Source organism: Diceros bicornis, chromosome 7 (genome assembly GCF_020826845.1).
Source record: "Diceros bicornis minor isolate mBicDic1 chromosome 7, mDicBic1.mat.cur, whole genome shotgun sequence".
In the NCBI taxonomy this organism is placed as follows: domain Eukaryota; kingdom Metazoa; phylum Chordata; class Mammalia; order Perissodactyla; family Rhinocerotidae; genus Diceros; species Diceros bicornis.
The window spans coordinates 77,490,150-77,508,001 of NC_080746.1; the positions used below are offsets into that span (position 1 = coordinate 77,490,150).

The following is a 17,852-nucleotide window of genomic DNA, read 5'->3' on the forward strand; positions in this document are numbered from 1 at the left end:
TGTTAAGTGAGATGCACGTGTGCTCACTTGGCGTTGGTTTAGGTGCTGTTCAGCTTGGCGACTGGTTCCATAAACGGGAGGCGTCATCTGCTCTTGCCTAGCCGACCTCCCGTGACTTCCGCTGAGCACCCACCAATCATTGCTCCATCAGGGGCATAGGGAGACAGTCCTGTGCCCATCGAAAAACTTAAGGCCCAGACTCTAGAGGCAAGACAGGTCAGGAATGGCTTGGGATGGACAGGTAGGGACCCAGGTGTTGGCTCAGATGGGGGCTGGCTGCCTGTAGCAGTGGGAAGATGGCTCCTGCCCCTGGGACTGAATTCCATTAGAGACCTTGGAACAGCAGGCCAGGGGTGAAAGAAGACTGGAGCTGAAGTAGTCTGCAGGGACAGCTACCAGCGAGGTGAGGCAGTGCCTGGAAGAAGAGGGCCACTGTGGCTGGGGTCCGAATAGCCACTGAGCTGGGGGAGACACGGGAGCAGTGGTCATAGGCACCTCAGTTTCTTCTTTGGTGAAAATGGGATTAATTACATCTGTTTCACTGGGTTCTTGTAAGGGCCAGGTCAGATCCTGTGCACGAAGGGCCTCCTTCTCCCTGTTCCATCCTCCTTCAGTCTCAGGAGGCCAGATCTGTGGGGCCGTCCTAAGTCCTCTTACCCAGCTGACTAGCCTGCTGAAAACAGCAGCCTGCACAAGTGTCCATGGCCAGCTTACCAGACGGGAGCAGGGAAGGTGGGCCAGAGCGTGGGCCAGGTCTCTGTAGCACACCAGCGGCGCAGACCACGTGGAAGACCGGAAGTGAAGGGCAGAGGCAGAGCACAGAGCCCGACTTTGAAGCAGCCCACTCACCAGCGAAGCATGGCCCTGTCGGGATCTCCCTCTTACTTACCTAGATTAGCAGGTCGTCTTCTCTTGGGGAGCACCCTGGTAAGAGGGGCCACGGGGACGTGCACTCTGTTATGGTGAGGGTAACACCCTGAGCGGGGGGAGAGAGAGGAGTGCAGAGGACTGGGTCGCAGCGCCCGCCCGGCGCCATGTGTTCTGGCGTGAGGAACTAGGCAGGACCGAGTGTGCAGCCCGTCTGACCTGCAGGGTGTCACAGAGGTGAAGAAAGAACCAGCTACCTGTGACTCCACAGGCCAGCATCCCAGAGCGTCCCAGTTCAGTTGTTCCTGACCAGGGATAAAAGAACTCCTCGTCTCTTCTTTATTGATTGATTTAAACGTTTTAATAACAACATGTGAGCAGGGCACTGCTCTAAATGTTTGAAGAGACTGAAGAGGACGTTAACCAGATTCCCACCCCTGGGACCGGGGACATGGCACGGTACAGCTCACACCACTCCTGAGCTGCTGCTCTGTGCCCGGCAGCGTTCTTGTGCCCGGTTACAGCAGTGTACGAGACAGATCAGGTTCCTGCTCTGGCAGACCCCATATACCGGGGGAGATGGACGTTAGACAAAGAAATCTGAATGAACTAGAAAAATCAGATGGTGCTAAGGGTTAACGCTGGGAATTAAAATAGTGTGTTGGGGTACAGCACCTCGGCAGCACTGTTAGACGGGGTGGTCGGGAAAGACCCCTCTGAGGAGGTGACATTTTGGCTCAGATCCGCATGACAGGAGGAACCACGGGTTAGTTCTGGTCAGTAACGCTAGTGCTGTGACGAACTCAGTCCCAAAGCTTGGTGGCTTCACATATGACTTTTTCTCTGGTTCACTCCAAACCCAATGCAGATATTCCTCATCCGCAGGCAGCCTGCCGTGCGGTGATGCAGGCTCCGAGGCGCCTTCCGCCTGTGGCCGGCCTTCCCACGGGGCCCGAGTCCTCTGCTGGGGCCTCTGTGTCCCCTGCAGGTGGAGGGGGGAGAGAGCGCAGAGGATCCTGCAGGAGGGTTTTATGGGCTGGGCCTGGAAGAGACACACGTCACCTCTTCCCACAGTCCACTGAGCAGGGCTCGGGGCCACACCGCCAGCAAGGGAAGAAATGAAATCGGTGTGCCTGGGAGGGAAGGGAAATGGGCTGTGGTGACCACGTAACAGCCGCTGCCACCCCAGCCTCACCATGAGCAGGGCAGCCTTCTTGTCCCGAGAAATGAGTAGCACAAGGAACCTTGGGTGGAAACGGGCCTGTTGTGTCTGAGAAAGAGGGGGCTGGCCAGTGTGGCTGCCGCTCGATGGGCAAGTGGCCAAAAACAAAACCACAGAGGTGGGCAGGGCCCAGAACACGTGAGCTTCGAAGTCACGGTGACTCTGCATCTGATTTCACGTGTGATGGGTGGAGGCTGGAGAGTTTTAAGCAGGAATGTGAGACCGTCTGACTTTGTGTTTCACAGAGATGAGTCTGTTCTGTGAGTAGGAGTATAGGGGAGCGTGGAGGGAGGGAGAGCATGGCAGATCTCCTGGACGGCACGCTCCCCCTCGTTCACCCCACTCTGGCCCCCTTGCTGTTCTTGGAATACTCCGGTCACACTCCCCACCTCTAGGCCTTTGCTCTTTCTGTGCCCTCTGCCTGGTACACTCTTCCCCCAAATACTTCCTTCAGGTCTCTGCCTGTGCGCCTTGCATAAAGTAACCACCCCCACACCCCCACCGGCCAGCACTCCCTGTCATCCACGTGCCCCTGTTTTATTTTTCACCATTGCAAATGTCACCACCTGTTGTGTAGATTTTCCTCGGTTATTTTTTCTTTGCCCCTACCGCGAACCACCACCCAAAAATCTACAGTATAAGCTTCATGAGGTTGGTATTCTGTTACTCTTGCAGATATTCAAGTATTGGGTGGAATGAATGAGTGACTGGTGCTGGATGGATTTAGGATATATTCTAGAAGAAGAGTTGACAGCACATGGTGATGTGGAGTGAGGGAAAGAGAACAACCCGTGAATATTCCTAGATTTACAACTTGAGTACCTGTGTACGTGGAGGCAGTTTCTGGGATGGGGGGAGACACAGATGGGGCTGGGCGGGGTTTGGGAGCTCTAGTCAACCATGTTAAGTTTGAGATGCCCAGGAGACATCACGTGGAGATGCCAACCAGCCTGGGGGGCTTGGAGGTGTAGATTTGGGAGACGTGGGCTCTTAGGTGGTGTTGAAAGCTGGGAAACTAGAGGGGTTCTCCAGGAGGTTGAATGCAGATGGAGAAGAGCCAGAGGGCAAGGACCGAGCTCTGGTCTCTCTGAAGAGAAAGGAGAGCAGCCAGCAAAGTATGGGAGGAAACCCAGGAGCCGGGAGAAGAAACTGTGGAGGCAGGAGTGGTAGCTGGGCCAGCTGCTGCTGCGCAGCCCAGTAAGATGAGGAGCGAGTGGCAGTGATGCACTTGGCTACACAGGACTCCCAGAGACCACGGCAAGAACTCTCCCTCCAAACTGCTTTCCCCACAGGGATCAGGCGGGGCAGACTCTTGACTCACCAGCCCTTCTCAGACATTCCACAACATCCGTGCACACTGGAGATGTTTGTTCTTGGTCTAATGTTCCAAAGGGTGGGCAGAGAGCAAATGCTTCTTTCCAACCTTGAAGGGTTTGCAAGAATGTGCAAATCTAGATGTGAGAGGCGGTTCAAAGAAGAAACCAAAGGCAGAGTCAGGGCTCAGAAAAGTCCCTGCCCCCTGGGTGAAAGTAATGGCAGTGTGGGAAGCAGTGTTTCCCACACTCGAGGCGTTTAAAATTAGGTATTCCACCGGCCCTGCCTTCCAGACAAGACAGTGGACAAGAGAGCGGGTATGTGCCGGAATAACCTGTTAGGGACTGAGTAGGGAAATAGGGTCATCAGGTTGCTTCAGTACGTGCTCCATGCACTGGACAAGCATGTATTGAGTGCCTGCTGCATGTCGTTCAGGAGCATGGGCCCTAGAGTTAAGCAGACCTACCAGGTTTGAGCCTGATTCTGTCATTTTTAATGAGCGTGTTAATCTCTCTATGCCTTCGCCTCCCTGTTTTTAAAATGGAGATAATTATAGTGCCTCTTCATGGAGTTAGTAGTGCGTGGAGTAAATGAAATAACATGCTGCAGATGCCTGGCACAGTCGTTCATGTATTCAGTGAGCATTGGCGGAGCACCTGTTATGTGATCAGACACTAGACATGATGCAGAGAAGAACCTGGTCCTAGAGGGGCCAGCAGCCACGCGGGGAGTAACCTAACTACAACCAAATTCTTGGTGACGTAACAGAAGTCTAGTGCAGGAAGAAACCGAGGGCAAAGGCTCTGTCGTGGGCAAGAGGGAGAGGGACTGACTTAGATGAGCTGCTGCAGACAAGCCGTTTCAGCAGCATCGCTGTGTTGCAGGACATGCCTCCCGTGTGGCCTCGCCGTTGTGTGTTTCTGAGAACTGGCCAGTTTGCAGGAAGCACAGGAGGGACTTGCACTCTTGGTACAGTTACTCCCAACACAAACTTTCTTCATTTTGGTTTGCTTCCCTTTATAAAGTCATTGTTTGGCCAAGCTTTGCAAAGTAACGCACATGATGTATTCCATAAAGTAGGTGCTGAGGAAATATTGTCTCTCTTGGTGAGAAAGCTTTCTGGGGAAAACGTACAAACCACGTGAAGGAGACTGGAGCATAATGCCTTGCCATGGGATGCCAGACAGACCGGACTAACACAGTGTGAACCAAAGCCGACTGTTCTCTGCAGTGAATTGGAGCCTTCGGGATCTGTCCAGGGCATGGTTTGGCTAAGACAAGAGTGTCACAATGGAATTTTGTTCAGACTTTACACTCCATTTAAACCAGGAAACCATAGTTCTCTCTCAAGAAAGAACCAGTTTTTGCACACTCCCCCTGCAAACCTCCACACCAAAAAAAAAAAAAAACATGACTGTATAGTTAAACCTTACAAACCACAGGCTATGCAAAGCGTAAAGAGCTGGGGAGGACAAGGATCCGAACTCCAAAGACGTTTCTGTCTCTCTCCCCCTTTTAGTCCCAAATCTGTTGGCCTCAGTTTCTCACAGGTATGAAATGGGAGCAATTATAACATTTTCAGGAGTCCATTGGAGGTTTCAGAAGATTTTGAAGCCGAGAAGCTTCCTTGGCTGCTGACAACTCTTAAACATAGGAGGTGGTCCTACTCTCTTTGGATCTCTCAAATCAAAACAGTTCAGGTACAGGTCAAGAAAATAGCAACAAAAAAGATTTGGGTGTTCAGGTGTTAAATTTTTCTTCTAGTCCTTTCTGCCCCCAAAAAACAATTACATCTCTTTTAACAATTATAAATGGTTTTCCTTTGGCAGTGAACGTTTCCACACCCTCAACCAGTTTCAGAGGTCAGTTTTGTTTGGCCTCAGATCCAGTACTTGGGTCTTGGAGAGCGGGCTCGCACGACTATTTCTGCAGAGACCACAGGCTCACCACGTCTTTCAGAGATAATCAGCTTCAGCTTTGTAACTTTATGAACTTGGAGTTTTTTTCTTTTTCTATTCTGTCTTCAGTCCAAGAAATGTCAAAGCTTTCTATTCTGGATCACCCCTCATGCCAGATCCTGTGATCTCTGAAATCAACAGAACTTTTAATAGAACTATCTTTTCCAACACTGCAATTCATCATAACTTTTATGGTCTTGTACTTTGTGCTAACTTGCCAGGTATCTGAAAAGTGAACCTAACTAATCAAATAAGGAACCCAGCCTAGAAGGACCACCTCTTAAGAGAGAGGGACTCAACAGGGTGCCATGGTCACCTTTATCTGGGCTACAGCTGGGAAGGGAAGACAATTAGCCACGCTGATGCAGTTTTCAGATAAAACGTTGGCTTCCACATCATGTCATCCTCTCTGCTCTCTGACTACCTGAGATGTTTCTCTTCCTTGCCATGAGCTGCTTAAGCAATGTGGGGGTGGGAGAATGGAATAATGTTGCTCTCTCTAGACGCTCTTAGGAGAGTGGGTTTTAGAATGTGACCAGAAACAAACTCCTTCTACTTGTGTCTTTACAGGCGACTTTCTCTTTTTGGCAAATAAAAATCACCCCTCAGCTGTTTGACCCTAGAATCCCTAATTTTTAAAATAGATAGTTGACCTTGTTTCTCTAAGTGGGTGTAGATCTTGAGGGCCATGTTGTGTCATTACAGGGGCCCAGCTGTGTACATATTGTGGGGGGTTCAGACACCCAAGGTTACTGCTCCCTTGCACCAAAGCTGTTCTCATTGCCAGAGCTCTGTGAAGAAGGAGTGTAGAGAAGCAATAAAATCTGTGAATTTCAGGTGCTTTTGGTATTGTCACCTCTGGGAAGCACTGGGCAGCTGGTTATACGGGTCAGTGCTGCACAAACCTGATGATGGACATGGACTAGTGGTCACTGGAGGACGGAAAGGAGATGAACTCGGAGCTGCTCTCATCAGTAACATTCCTCTTTCCCTAGAATTTCGGAGTGCATGGACAGTGAAGCCGAGACGGTCATGCAGCTCCGAAATGAGCTTCGAGACAAGGAGATGAAGCTGACAGACATTCGCCTAGAAGCCCTCAGCTCTGCACACCAGCTCGACCAGCTCCGGGAGGCCATGAACAGGATGCAGGTGAGAACCCGGGAGCGTGGACTGAGTCTGAGGCTGTCTGAGAAGGAGCATCAGGAGGCTTCTCTCCGCCATGCCCCGAGGGAGGGCTGCATCAGGACCTCGTGGCAGCCCTCTGCTTTTTGAGCTCTTTCTCTTTTCATGTTTTCCCATATATTGCTCAAAGACCAGTCTTTTGAAAGCATGAGTACCATGCCCCTCCTTTGCGTCAGGCTGTCAGTGGCTCTGCCTTTGCCTCTTGCATGCGTCACTGTCTCATTGACCTGGCTTTCAAGGCTGTCTGCAGGATCCTTTCTGCTCTTAATCCACCACCTGCACCCCCCAACTCCACACAGTGGCCAGAGGGAGCCACTGACTGCTCCCTTTGCATGCCCCAGGGGTTTCTGTTGCGTATCATTCTCCTACTGGGCTGTCCTGCACCTCCAGATTGGCCCCTTCCCTCAAGGCTCAGCCCAATGCTTCTTCCTCTGCAAAGCTTTTCCAGGTCCAGCATCTGGAAGAATATTCCTATAGAGTTGTTCTTACTGCCCCTCACCTTCTGCCACGGCTTGAAGGTATTTGGGTCTGCTAGCTGTTCTTGCTTTCTTTTTCTGGATATAGCACCAGTGCTTTGCACATAGCAGGTTCTTCCTAAATATTTGTAGAATGAAAGACCCCTGTGAGCTCTGCCAAGAGAATAGCATTTCCCAAAGCAGGCTCTGTGGAACACTCGTTCCGTGAGAGGCTCTGTGGAAGGAGAGCTCCTCGTTCGAATACGTTTGGGAAATGCTGCACACTCTGCCCCTCTGAGATCCACAATGCACAGCAGCTCCTTAAAGAGATCTGTCAAACCCAGAGTTTCTCAAACTCTTAGATTATACGATGCTTTTTCAGTTAATGCTCAGGCAGCACTCTGGGAACATTTCTGAGGTCTGTTTTCAAAGGCCAGCTCTCTGAAATGGTGGACCCTCCCTGCCAGACAGGTCTGTGTATACTGCAGAGGCAGCAAACAGTGCTGAACCTCTCTGATGGTGTGACTTACCCAGCCTCGCCTGGGATACACACTTGATCCCTGCAGGGAACTTGCAAGTTTCTTCTCCAGAAACAATTTGTCTGCATTACATTCACCTGGTAAGTGAGCTTCTCCCTTACTCTTCGCAGAGTGAAATAGAGAAGCTGAAGGCTGAGAATGACCGGCTGAAGTCGGAGTCTCAAGGCAGTGGCTGCAGTCGGGCACCCTCCCAGGTGTCCCTCTCTGCCTCCCCGAGGCAGTCCATGGGCCTCTCCCAGCACAGCCTGAACCTCACTGAGTCAACCAGCCTGGGTGAGTGGCATCTCAGGGCTGGGGGCAGGTCAGGGCCTGCATTTGGCACTCCGCTCTCCCAGCGAGAGCCCCAAGACAAGCAGATGAGCAGATCAAATGCAGAGGCAACAGGCGTGTGTGCACTTGGAGTGTGTGTGTGTCTGAGTGTGTGTCTGCTACCCACATGAGCCCAGCCGTTAGACCGCTGTCATGCTTTGCTCCAGTGCCCCAGATTCTCCCAAGCCATGAGCTTGGATCCCCTCACCCACCATGCTGAGTGCTGTTTGATGCATTTTAAGAGGCTGACCCGCAAGCTGAACGCTGCATACAAACCCCATAGTAGCAGGGCCCCTTTGGGCAATGGCTTGGTCCGTGATCTTCCTGCCTTCAGGATGGATTCCAGGCTGGCGCAGTAATGAGCCAACATGATCTAGGTTTTCTTTGTGAGCCTATTGAGGCTGACGCTTTGATTTCTTATCCGTGATGCTGCTGTTTGCTCTTGTTTTGGTTGAGTCTCTCCCTCGCACTTCCATTTGGCAAAGCACATCGTCAGCCCGCTGGTTCCTTGGTTGGTCCACCGTTGGTTTCTGTGCATTCTCCATTCTGCCCTCTCCCCTTCCCCCCGCCCCACCTCCCCCGCACCCCGACACCTGGTTTGTCCCGCTGCTGTGCCAGTGAGCAGCGGGGGTGTCAGGAAGCCGGCTTTGCTGTCCCCTGTGCCTAAGGCTGTTGATGTTTTCCATTCGCAGACATGTTGCTGGATGACACTGGTGAATGCTCGGCTCGGAAGGAAGGAGGCAGGCATGTTAAGATAGTTGTCAGCTTTCAGGAGGAAATGAAGTGGAAGGAGGTTAGTTGGATCCTTTCCCCGCTCGGCCTGTCCCTTCCCCAGGTAGAACTACGTAGCATAGTGATTTCATCATCAGACCGAATCACCGCAGTGCCTCAGGTGGTTTGGAAATACTACTAACGCTTTCCTAACTAACCATCATCCCCAGCAGCAGTTGGACACAGTCGAAGTGAGCAAAGCGCCCTTCCCCCTCTCTCGTGTTTGGAAAGTCTAATAAGGAGTACTAAACATGGCCCCCCGTCGCTCTCCCGTGTAACTAACCAAACACTAACATCAGGCAGAAATGGCTTTTCTGAATTTGATATGTTCCCGAAGCCCTTCCAAGGCAGCTAAGCACATTTAGCACGGAAGGTGCAGAAATAAGCCGGCGAAGAGCACCAGTTTTGTCCAGTTGTCAGAGTCTGCCAGCGAAGGAGACACTGAGAGACAGGTGGCCAAGCCAGGGAGCACGCAGGGGGCTGCAAGTGAAGCGGGGTGCATCCTGACTCCCCGAGGCCGGAACCTGAGTTTTCTCCCAGAGGCTAGAGGCCGTATCCCCATTAGAGACTATTTTGGGGTGGGGATGGGGGTTGACAATTAAGGTTGATTTTTAGTTGTTGATTAAATCCAAATGATGCTATGAATGACCATCTGTCAGATAAGTGAGAAAAGACTCAGGAGTCACTCTGTCAATTCCCGTAGAGTTTTTTATTTATTTCTTAATATGCTAGCCAGCATGCTTTGTAGTCTCAGACAGCTGGGGAATCTGCAGTGCCCACCAAAACACAGCGTCTACAGCCAGACTTTCCTCTGCCGGAGTATTCCACTTTGTGGCTGGCTCTTGAGTCTCACTGGAGGGAGTAGGCCCAGAATTTTGGAGCTGCCAGGGGTTTTAGCATCATCTAGCCTAGAAAGATCCAAAAATAGCTGTCTTCAGAGCTTAGCTAGTAGAGTAATGGACTATTAAAGAGGAAGTCCATTCTTATAACATTCTCATAATAAATGTAAGTGATATCTGTGGATTCGTTTTATTCTGGTGATCATCAACACGAGCAGATAGATCTTACGTTTTCCAAAAGTTTATGAGTCACTTTCAAAAATTGTATTTTTCTGGAGAACCATAGCAGCCAGATGAGGTTGGTTGACCAGATGTTATTATCTCCATCTTACAATTGAGAAATCCAAGACCCAACCAAGCATCACTTACCTCAGGCTACAAGGCAAGTGGTGGGGGCAGATCATCTCACTGCAAGACTGGTGCTCTTTTCTCTGCTGATTTTGCTTAACTGTCGAATACACCCTCTCCCCGCCCCACCACTCTCCTAATTCTATGTCCTTATGAGCATGTCAGATATTTAAAAACCCGTCAGAATGGAATGTTCTATTAGCTTTTCTTTAATCAGTGTGATAAGTTAGCCCTCACTATGCAGAGCCCTGTGGGCAGAGATGCAAAAGAAGTAGAAAAACATTTTTTGTGAACTTCCTGGAGTTTTACTAGTTTTCTGAATTGAGCGTGTTTTAACTTTAATTAGAAGAAAAGCAACAAACATTATTAAGAAACAAAAAAGAAGAAAAAATTAAAAATATATCCTATCCTGAAGGAGTTTAAGATCTAGCAAGGTGATAAACTTGATATTCAAACAAGACAGAAATTCCTAAAAATTAAACAAGTACAGAATATGTAAGTTATGTAGAGAACTGTTGAAGCAATGTGAGCTCTGAGCTTGGTGGGTTAATCATTGAAGGCTTCTTGGAAGAGGTGAGTTTGTAAGGTTTGGAAAGGGAGAGATGGCAGACAGGAGAGGGGAGAGCATTCCATGAAAGGGTTCTGTGATTTACGCACTATACGAGGTACACTCTGAGTAGAAGGTTCTAGATTCTGGAGAAGAGACCATCTCTTCCTGATCCACGGATTGCTGTTTTACTAGTAGAGCAGAGACAGGCTTTAAGGCTATTGTTGCGTTCAATTGAAGTGATACCTGGTGTTAAAATAATAAGACTTTAATTCCCCTCTCAAACCATTGGTGGAATTCTAAGACAATCTGAGTCCTTGCTAAACTGTCAGAAAAGATGCACCTGTTTTTCACCGGCGTACATTTCCTTACCCTTAGGATTCCAGACCGCACGTCTTTCTTATTGGCTGCATTGGAGTTAGTGGCAAGACGAAGTGGGATGTGCTCGATGGGGTGGTTAGACGGCTGTTCAAAGTAAGTGTTTCAAGAAGATGGCTGCAGCACTACACCTGAAGGGGGACCTGGGCTTAGGGAGGGGGAGGGCGGTGTGTGTCGTGAACCCGGCCACTTCTCAGGCGTGTCCCCTCGCCCACATCCTTATGTTGCTGAGACTCTTCCCCTGGCCCTCAAGGGGACAGAAGGAGGATGGTAAGTAGAGACTGGTGATTGGCCAGACTGTTCCCATCCGCCCTTGGCAGTGGTTGGCCAGCCAGTGCAAGTCATTTCCCCAGCCCGGAGCAATTATTGCAGCCTCTCACTGTGAAGTGCTAATGTCCAAATTCTCCCTTCACCTTAGAATTGTGTTTATTGGATATGCTTTGGAGCTTGTGTTCTGCAGCTGGGGCTAAGAAATCAGATTTCCATCCTTCATTTTGCAGGGATTTGATTCGATTTGCCTAGCATCCTTGCTAACACTTCAGAGTCTGTGATTTGTCCTGCAAATGACGTTAATAATCTGATCAATGGCAAGTGTCAAGGATGTTGGCATAGTTATTTTTCTAGTCGTTCTAATCACATCATTGGAGTGAGCGTTTGCCACAGGAGAAATAATTAAGAAGTACCAAGGTGAATCTTGAAACACAAGGTGGTTTGAAAGAAGCTTTTGGTATGTTTTTTTCTATTGACCTGAAATTAGTCAACAACCATCAGTGTTCATTAATCGTATCCCCTGATAATCATAGCCCACATTTTTTGTGCCAGAGACCATGCTAAGCTCTTTCCTTATGTTACCCCAGTTTATTTCCAGGCCTATGAGGAAGGTCCTATTATTTTCCCATTTAAAGGTGAGGAAAATGAGGCTCGGATTGGGTCACTTGCCCACGGTCATGGATTTAGAACTGGACCATGTTGGTCTAGTTGAGTTGGTCTGACTTCAAAACCTGACTTAACTAGCACATTCTAGTCTCTTTCTAACGTCTAGATTCAGGTGGCTTCACGCGGAAAATTATGTTCTTTGGCCAAAGATCACTCACCATCTCAAGAGTCCCGTCTGTAGAAATGTGACTAAGAGATGTGACTGGCTCAGGGCAGACCAATCCTGCCACCCGGGCCGAAACCTCACCCCTGCTGATGGGCAGTGGGCATCCTGGGGTTAGAAAGACAATAGTTAGGGCTGAAACGAGTCTGTGGGGCGTCACAGGTAAGGAAATGAGACCATTAAAGGTAGAAGCTTGTTATGGGACTCCACCTCAATCATCATCGGGCCACCTCAGAGCCCACCGACCCTTGTCCCAAGTTCACTGACCTAAAACCTCTTGGTCATTCACCTAGGGGGAACACTTTCCAATTCAACACACGTTTTGCTGTTGAAAGCTCAAAAGCTGCTTTTTTCTGGCAGCTCTGGGGTTTGCTCCCTTGGTCATCAGTATGGTCTTTGGGCCAAAAGAAGGGGCTGGTGGGATTTCTTGTCAGAATTGCTTCTTCATGAATTCTCCAGCACCATTCACAGACCCGATGTCTTTAGGACTTGGGCCGAACTTAGAAAAAAAGCAGCCTAACTCTCTGTGTTTGGTTCATCCAGACTAAACATTCAGTCTTATTAGGGTTCCCCCATCACTAACCAAACAAATCTGTATTGTAAGAGGCCTGTGATGCCTGGGCATCATCCCCGTAGAAAGTCAGCTCTTCTCCCCCTCGTTGCACATCGACTTCGACTCGGGCATCAGCTGAGAAGGGAGAGAAGATGATCGTACATCACCCAAGGAAAACACAACTCATGGGCAGATTTTTGGCTGCATCTTTGATGGGGTCTTGGTTTTATTTTTTCCAGGAATACATCGTTCATGTCGACCCAGTGAGTCAGCTCGGGCTGAACTCAGACAGTGTCCTGGGCTACAGCATTGGGGAGATCCGGCGCAGCACCGCCTCCGAGACCCCTGAGCTGCTGCCCTGTGGCTACCTGGTGGGCGAGAACACCACCATCTCTGTGACCGTCAAAGGTAACTCGGGTTTGCAGAGGTCGGAGCTTCCAGGAATGGCAGCTTTGGTTTTGTGACTTGGCGGAGGAAACCGTGGCCACAGTTTTGTTTGTGCGTATGGATGTGGGGTTTTTTTTTTTCCCTTCAGCTAGTTATTCTTATCTAAGCAAGTTGAACAGTCTTTAGCTTTTTCAACCACCGTCGGAAACAATTTTAGTTTATTGCTGAAATTGTATAACAACAGGTCCCATTAGCCTTATGACTCTGAGATGATGGAATCTTAATAACCCTGGTGAAATAGGGCTCTACCAATACCAGTGAACTACTCTTGCCAGCAGGTCTTGGACGTGCTCCCGTTCCACAGAGGGGAAGCCACGATTTGCTGTAGGCTCAGAGGAGTTGCTCTGAGCACCCTGAAAAACTGCCGAAGCTCTTGCCCACACATGAGGCTGCGGGAGCTTCTGACTGCCTCATCACCCAGAGTTGTTAAACTCCAGGCCAAAGTGTGTTCCATAGAACCCTAGGCCCACAAAGAATTTTGTGGGGAAAAAAAAGTTTCGTGGCCAAAAAAGTCTGGGAAATTGCATCATTATCCCCATTTGGCTGTGGGAGCAGGGGGACAGGAGTATTCTGGTACACTAAAGGCTCTGTCCTTTGATGTCCTAACTCCTGCCATTAAAAAGGCTGTTTAATCCAGTCTGACACAAATGTATTTGACTGCAAACCCCCTTTTTCCTGTATTTTATGAACCACCTGGAGAATAGACTAATAAACTCTGTGCTAGACTCAACCTTCAGGTTGTCCCATTCCTCCCTATAAGGCACCCTTCTTGACTGGAGCTTAACAGTGCAGTTTTGGGGTTATTGGAGGCAGGTTTTGTTTCCTGGCTGGTAGGTTTTCCAAAAGCACCCCAGCATTCCTTATCAGCAGGAATCAAGGTCTTGCTGTGCTGGTGACGAGCTTCCTTTACTGCTGGAGCCTCACACGCCACCTTATCCTGCCGGCAAATGAAATTCCACAGTTGTGGCCTCAGGCTGCACTCGACAGAAGCCTACTCAAAACTAGCTTAGCAAACAAAGAAGCGTATAGGCTCGCGTACCTGGAAAATCCCGGAATGTGCTCCAAAGACGGCCAGCTCCGGGCGCTCCCCCGGTGCCGTCAGGACCAGGCCTGCTAAGCCTTGCTCAGCACCGCCTGCTTGTCCTTGAGCTCTTGGCACATGGCTGATGAAGTGACCCTGATAGCCCTGATTCGTCTTTCTAGCGTAGGAACCTAAAAGAGAGAATATCGCTCTGGAAAAGTGTGGCAGAGAATTCTTAGGGGTGATTCTGGCCCACCACGAGTCCAATGCCCATCAATGAATCAGTCACTCTGACCAGGGAGAGGCTTTGGCTCAGCCTGGTCACAAGCCCAACCCCTTGGGTGGGTGAAGGTGCTGGGTCAGCCCCACTGGAACCACCTGGAATGAGCTCCCCATAAGAAAGAAGAGTTTTCCTACAAGGGGAATGAGGAAAGGGGACCAGGTACACCGAAATAATAACTCTCCACTCCAAGAAGCCTTAAGGAAAGCCTTATACATCATGGGCTCAGACTGCATTGCATCCATGCTGGCGAGCATGCCTTGTCCCTTCTAGCTCGGCATTACAAGCCCTGAGGAGTAAAAGGAGTGACCGTGGCTGAGGCCAGCCCAGCCCTCTGTAGGATCAGTGACAAGATTACCTGCCTCTAGTGGAACAGGCCACCCCACCATGGAGCCTGATCTGCTGCTCTGTCAGCACGTGGAGGTGTTTTAGCATCTCAAGGGATCAGCGTGGGTGTATTTTTCAGTGATACCTGACTCTTCTATTTTCCTATAGTGCTTGAAACTTATGCCGTCAAGGCACTGAAAACCACTCAAGGATTTCAGCGGAGAGAGATCTGTGAGCTGCAGATGATTCACTTCAGTGGTCTGGGCGTGTGGGGGGGTGACCGCATGCTCTGATGCAAGGGCATCTGCAAATCAGTCACTCCCATGAGAGTTTATGGCAAAAGACTAGAATAGCAACATGTATGCGGAGAGAAGTGTTTTAGTGTTTTTTCTCCCATTGTTATTATTAAGTTAGACAGGAGACCATGCATTCCATACTTTGCATTGCGGTTTGAGCCACGTAGGCGATAACAAACCCAGTACAGCAAAGTCTTAGGCCTGTATCCAGAAGATAAGTCATTTGGGAACCTTCCTCATGGTCATTCGAGAGCAGTCACTGCATTTAGGAGCTATTCTTGGCCGGGGGGATTAGAAACAAGCGTATAAATGCATTAGGTGGGTCTGTTTGCAGTGAATAATTATGTGGAAGGAAGATGTTATTATAAAGCAGAGTGAATGCTCGCCAATTTGTTTTTTACCTACATATGCTGGTTTTCTTGAGGTGAGTTTTTAACAGAATTACCTTTGGTTCTGGACAATTAACCCTGGATGGGTCTTCTCTGGGGAATGATATCAAGAAAACAGCTCTTTGAAAGCCCACAGCCCTGAGAACAAAGCTGTTCCAGGCAGGAAGGGGAAAGATGTTTCCTGTCGATATTGGTGAGGCTCCGAGGTCTCAGTGGGTAGCATTCAGCTGAGGTCTAACAGTATTCACATCCCAAGTCAAATGGCCCCACCTTGCGTCCTTCCTCATTTTAAAGACAATGTGTTGCTACTTCCATGGTTCACCTAAGGGTGGGCAGCAGGGGCACGTGGCCCGCAGAAGAGAACAGGGTGAGGAGGCAGACCCAGGACATTCACATTTGGTTGAGTGAACACCGTCGGTATGGTAACTCCAGACAGGCAAGCAGAGCCCAGCGTCTTAGGGATTCTGCAGAGGACAGACGAAGCCCGAGGGCCTGGAGGTTAGAGGTGAATCTGAGCTTGGGAAAGTCAGCCGAGCCAGGGGCCAGAGCATGCAGTGCCGGTGGGCGGGGAGCAGCGGCAGTTTGCTCCCAGCCTGGCGGGCAGGGGTCTCAGGTGAGTGGGCTCCAGGGAAAGGGTAGCCTCAGGTTTTGGCCGTCCCAGGCAGGCACAGAGGGCTGCCCTCTCCATGGGGCTTCCAACACTCCCTGTCTCTCACGCAGGGCTCGCGGAGAACAGCCTGGACGCGCTGGTGTTCGAGTCCCTGATCCCCAAGCCCATCCTGCAGCGCTACGTGTCCCTGCTGGTGGAGCACCGGCGGATCATCCTGTCCGGCCCGAGCGGCACCGGGAAAACCTACCTGGCCAACCGGCTGTCGGAGTACCTGGTGCTCCGGGAGGGGCGGGAGCTGACAGACGGGGTCATCGCCACCTTCAGTGTGGACCACAAGTCCAGCAAGGTGAGGAGGGCGTGTGGAGGCTGCTGCCCAGCAGGGGCTCGCTTTTGGGCCCTTTCAGAGCTGTTGATGCCGCCACCACGCTGATGGGAAAGCAGCGTTTCCCATGCGCTGCCCCCTGGTGGTTTTAGAAGCCCCATGAAGGATAGCAGAAAGGAAGGCTTTGGCCCAAAACTGCCCAGCAAGAAGTTCCATCTGTAAGTCTTTCTAGTTCATTTCTTACTTCCCACCATGAGCCAGCCATGGTGCTCGGTGCTAGGAGTTCTTTACAATCGCCTCAGATGCGCCCATTGCAATTTACCAAGAATTTATCCTGTGCCTACTGGGTGCTGTTGTTTTTCCAAAATGAAACCTCCTTTTGTGGAACAATAATAATAATAACAGCAGCTTGCATTTATAGACTGCTTGCCCCATGAGCCGCAAACCGGCTGCCTCACAGCTGTACCTTCAAGAGAGTCATTGTCGCTCTCCCATTTTACAGAGGAGGAAACTGAGGCTTGAGGCAGATGGTCATGTGCAGTGGGCTGGATCTCCAGTCTAAGTCTTGGTCTCCAGAGCCCGCCAATGGGCTCGATCCTGCCTCACAGGGAGTGATGGAAACATTTGGACAGTCCGACCTCGTCCCAGCCTAGGGTTGTGAAGTTATTTTTCAGACCTGTTCGTGTTCACGCAGTGGGTGTTGTTGGGTAATTCACTCTGGCTGGCCCCATGTAAAGAGGCCAGAGAGTCAAGGGTGAATTGGAAATGACCCCTCCACCTTAAGAATCACCTGATGTGCTTGAAGCTGTGGATTCCTAGGCTGCATTCCCAGATGATCTGTTTCAACAGGTTGGGTGGGACTGGGAATTTGTTACTGCTAGGTCCCCAAGTGATTGATGTAGGGGCAGGACTGGAGAGAAGTGGTCAGAGCCACTGTCCTGAGATCCTCCGGGTGAGTAAGGGAAGGCTCCCTCTGTCTCCTGGGGCCTGTGAGAGAAGGACCCCAGGCACATGGCTGGGGGCCGAGCCCAGGCGAGATTTCAGCCCCCACCCACTCTCCCTTTGGCCAGACACCCTCATACAGAGCACAGCTCACCAACCGCACCCCGCCGGCCTGAGTTGGGGTGGGGGCCTCTGAGTCTCAGGAGCCAGGAGCCCTGTCCTTGTCAGGTGAGACTCCACAGTGGGAAGGAGCTAGGAGAAGGAAAAATTACTAGTAACTTTAAAAGTCGGGCTTTTTCTATTGCTAGCAAGCCACATTTCGACTTACTAGGGAGGCCTAGGTGTGTGTGTGTTCGTAGGAAGGAGAGGAAATGTCACAGCGTGAGCAACCAGGCTGGCAGGCAGGACAGTCTGGCGTGGTGAGGAGCACGTGCTGGGGCAGGCACCACGTCTGCGTCCAGCCCCGCTGCTCACCCTCTGTGTGCTCTCAGGCCAGTCACCTGGCTTTTGCCTCAGCTTCCCCACCTATAAAATGGAGCTCATTGTAGTGCCCACCGCAGAGGGTCGTTGCGGGCTGCAGAAGTTCATATGTGTAAGGCCCTCAGAGCTGTGCCTGGTCTGGGCCGCGCCGGTTGTCATGATGATGATGAGACCATCGGGCAGTCATTCTGGGTTCTCTGGCTGGTCCTTAACTCACCAATTCAGCCTGTCCCCGACTGCACCATTATTCTTCCTCTTCTTTTCCTGACACGCATCCCTAACCCCTGACCTGCTGGGCTGCATTCTAGTTCCAGCTCCAGCCAACCCCCACCTGTTCTTCACAGTTTAATTCAAAGC

General features: G+C 50.5%; 1 protein-coding gene across 4 annotated transcripts in view; it reads left to right on the forward strand.

The window, feature by feature from the left end:
* NAV2 (neuron navigator 2) overlaps positions 1-17,852 on the forward strand; it is a 710,120-nt gene that overhangs the window by 677,016 nt on the left and 15,252 nt on the right. For all 4 annotated transcript variants that reach the window (XM_058546129.1, XM_058546130.1, XM_058546128.1 and 1 more), the window contains 6 exons: positions 6,357-6,510; positions 7,648-7,810; positions 8,539-8,639; positions 10,730-10,825; positions 12,621-12,789; positions 15,862-16,097. In XM_058546129.1, coding sequence (XP_058402112.1) covers positions 6,357-6,510; positions 7,648-7,810; positions 8,539-8,639; positions 10,730-10,825; positions 12,621-12,789; positions 15,862-16,097 — 919 coding nt within the window. The remainder of the gene's footprint in view (positions 1-6,356; positions 6,511-7,647; positions 7,811-8,538; positions 8,640-10,729; positions 10,826-12,620; positions 12,790-15,861; positions 16,098-17,852) is intronic.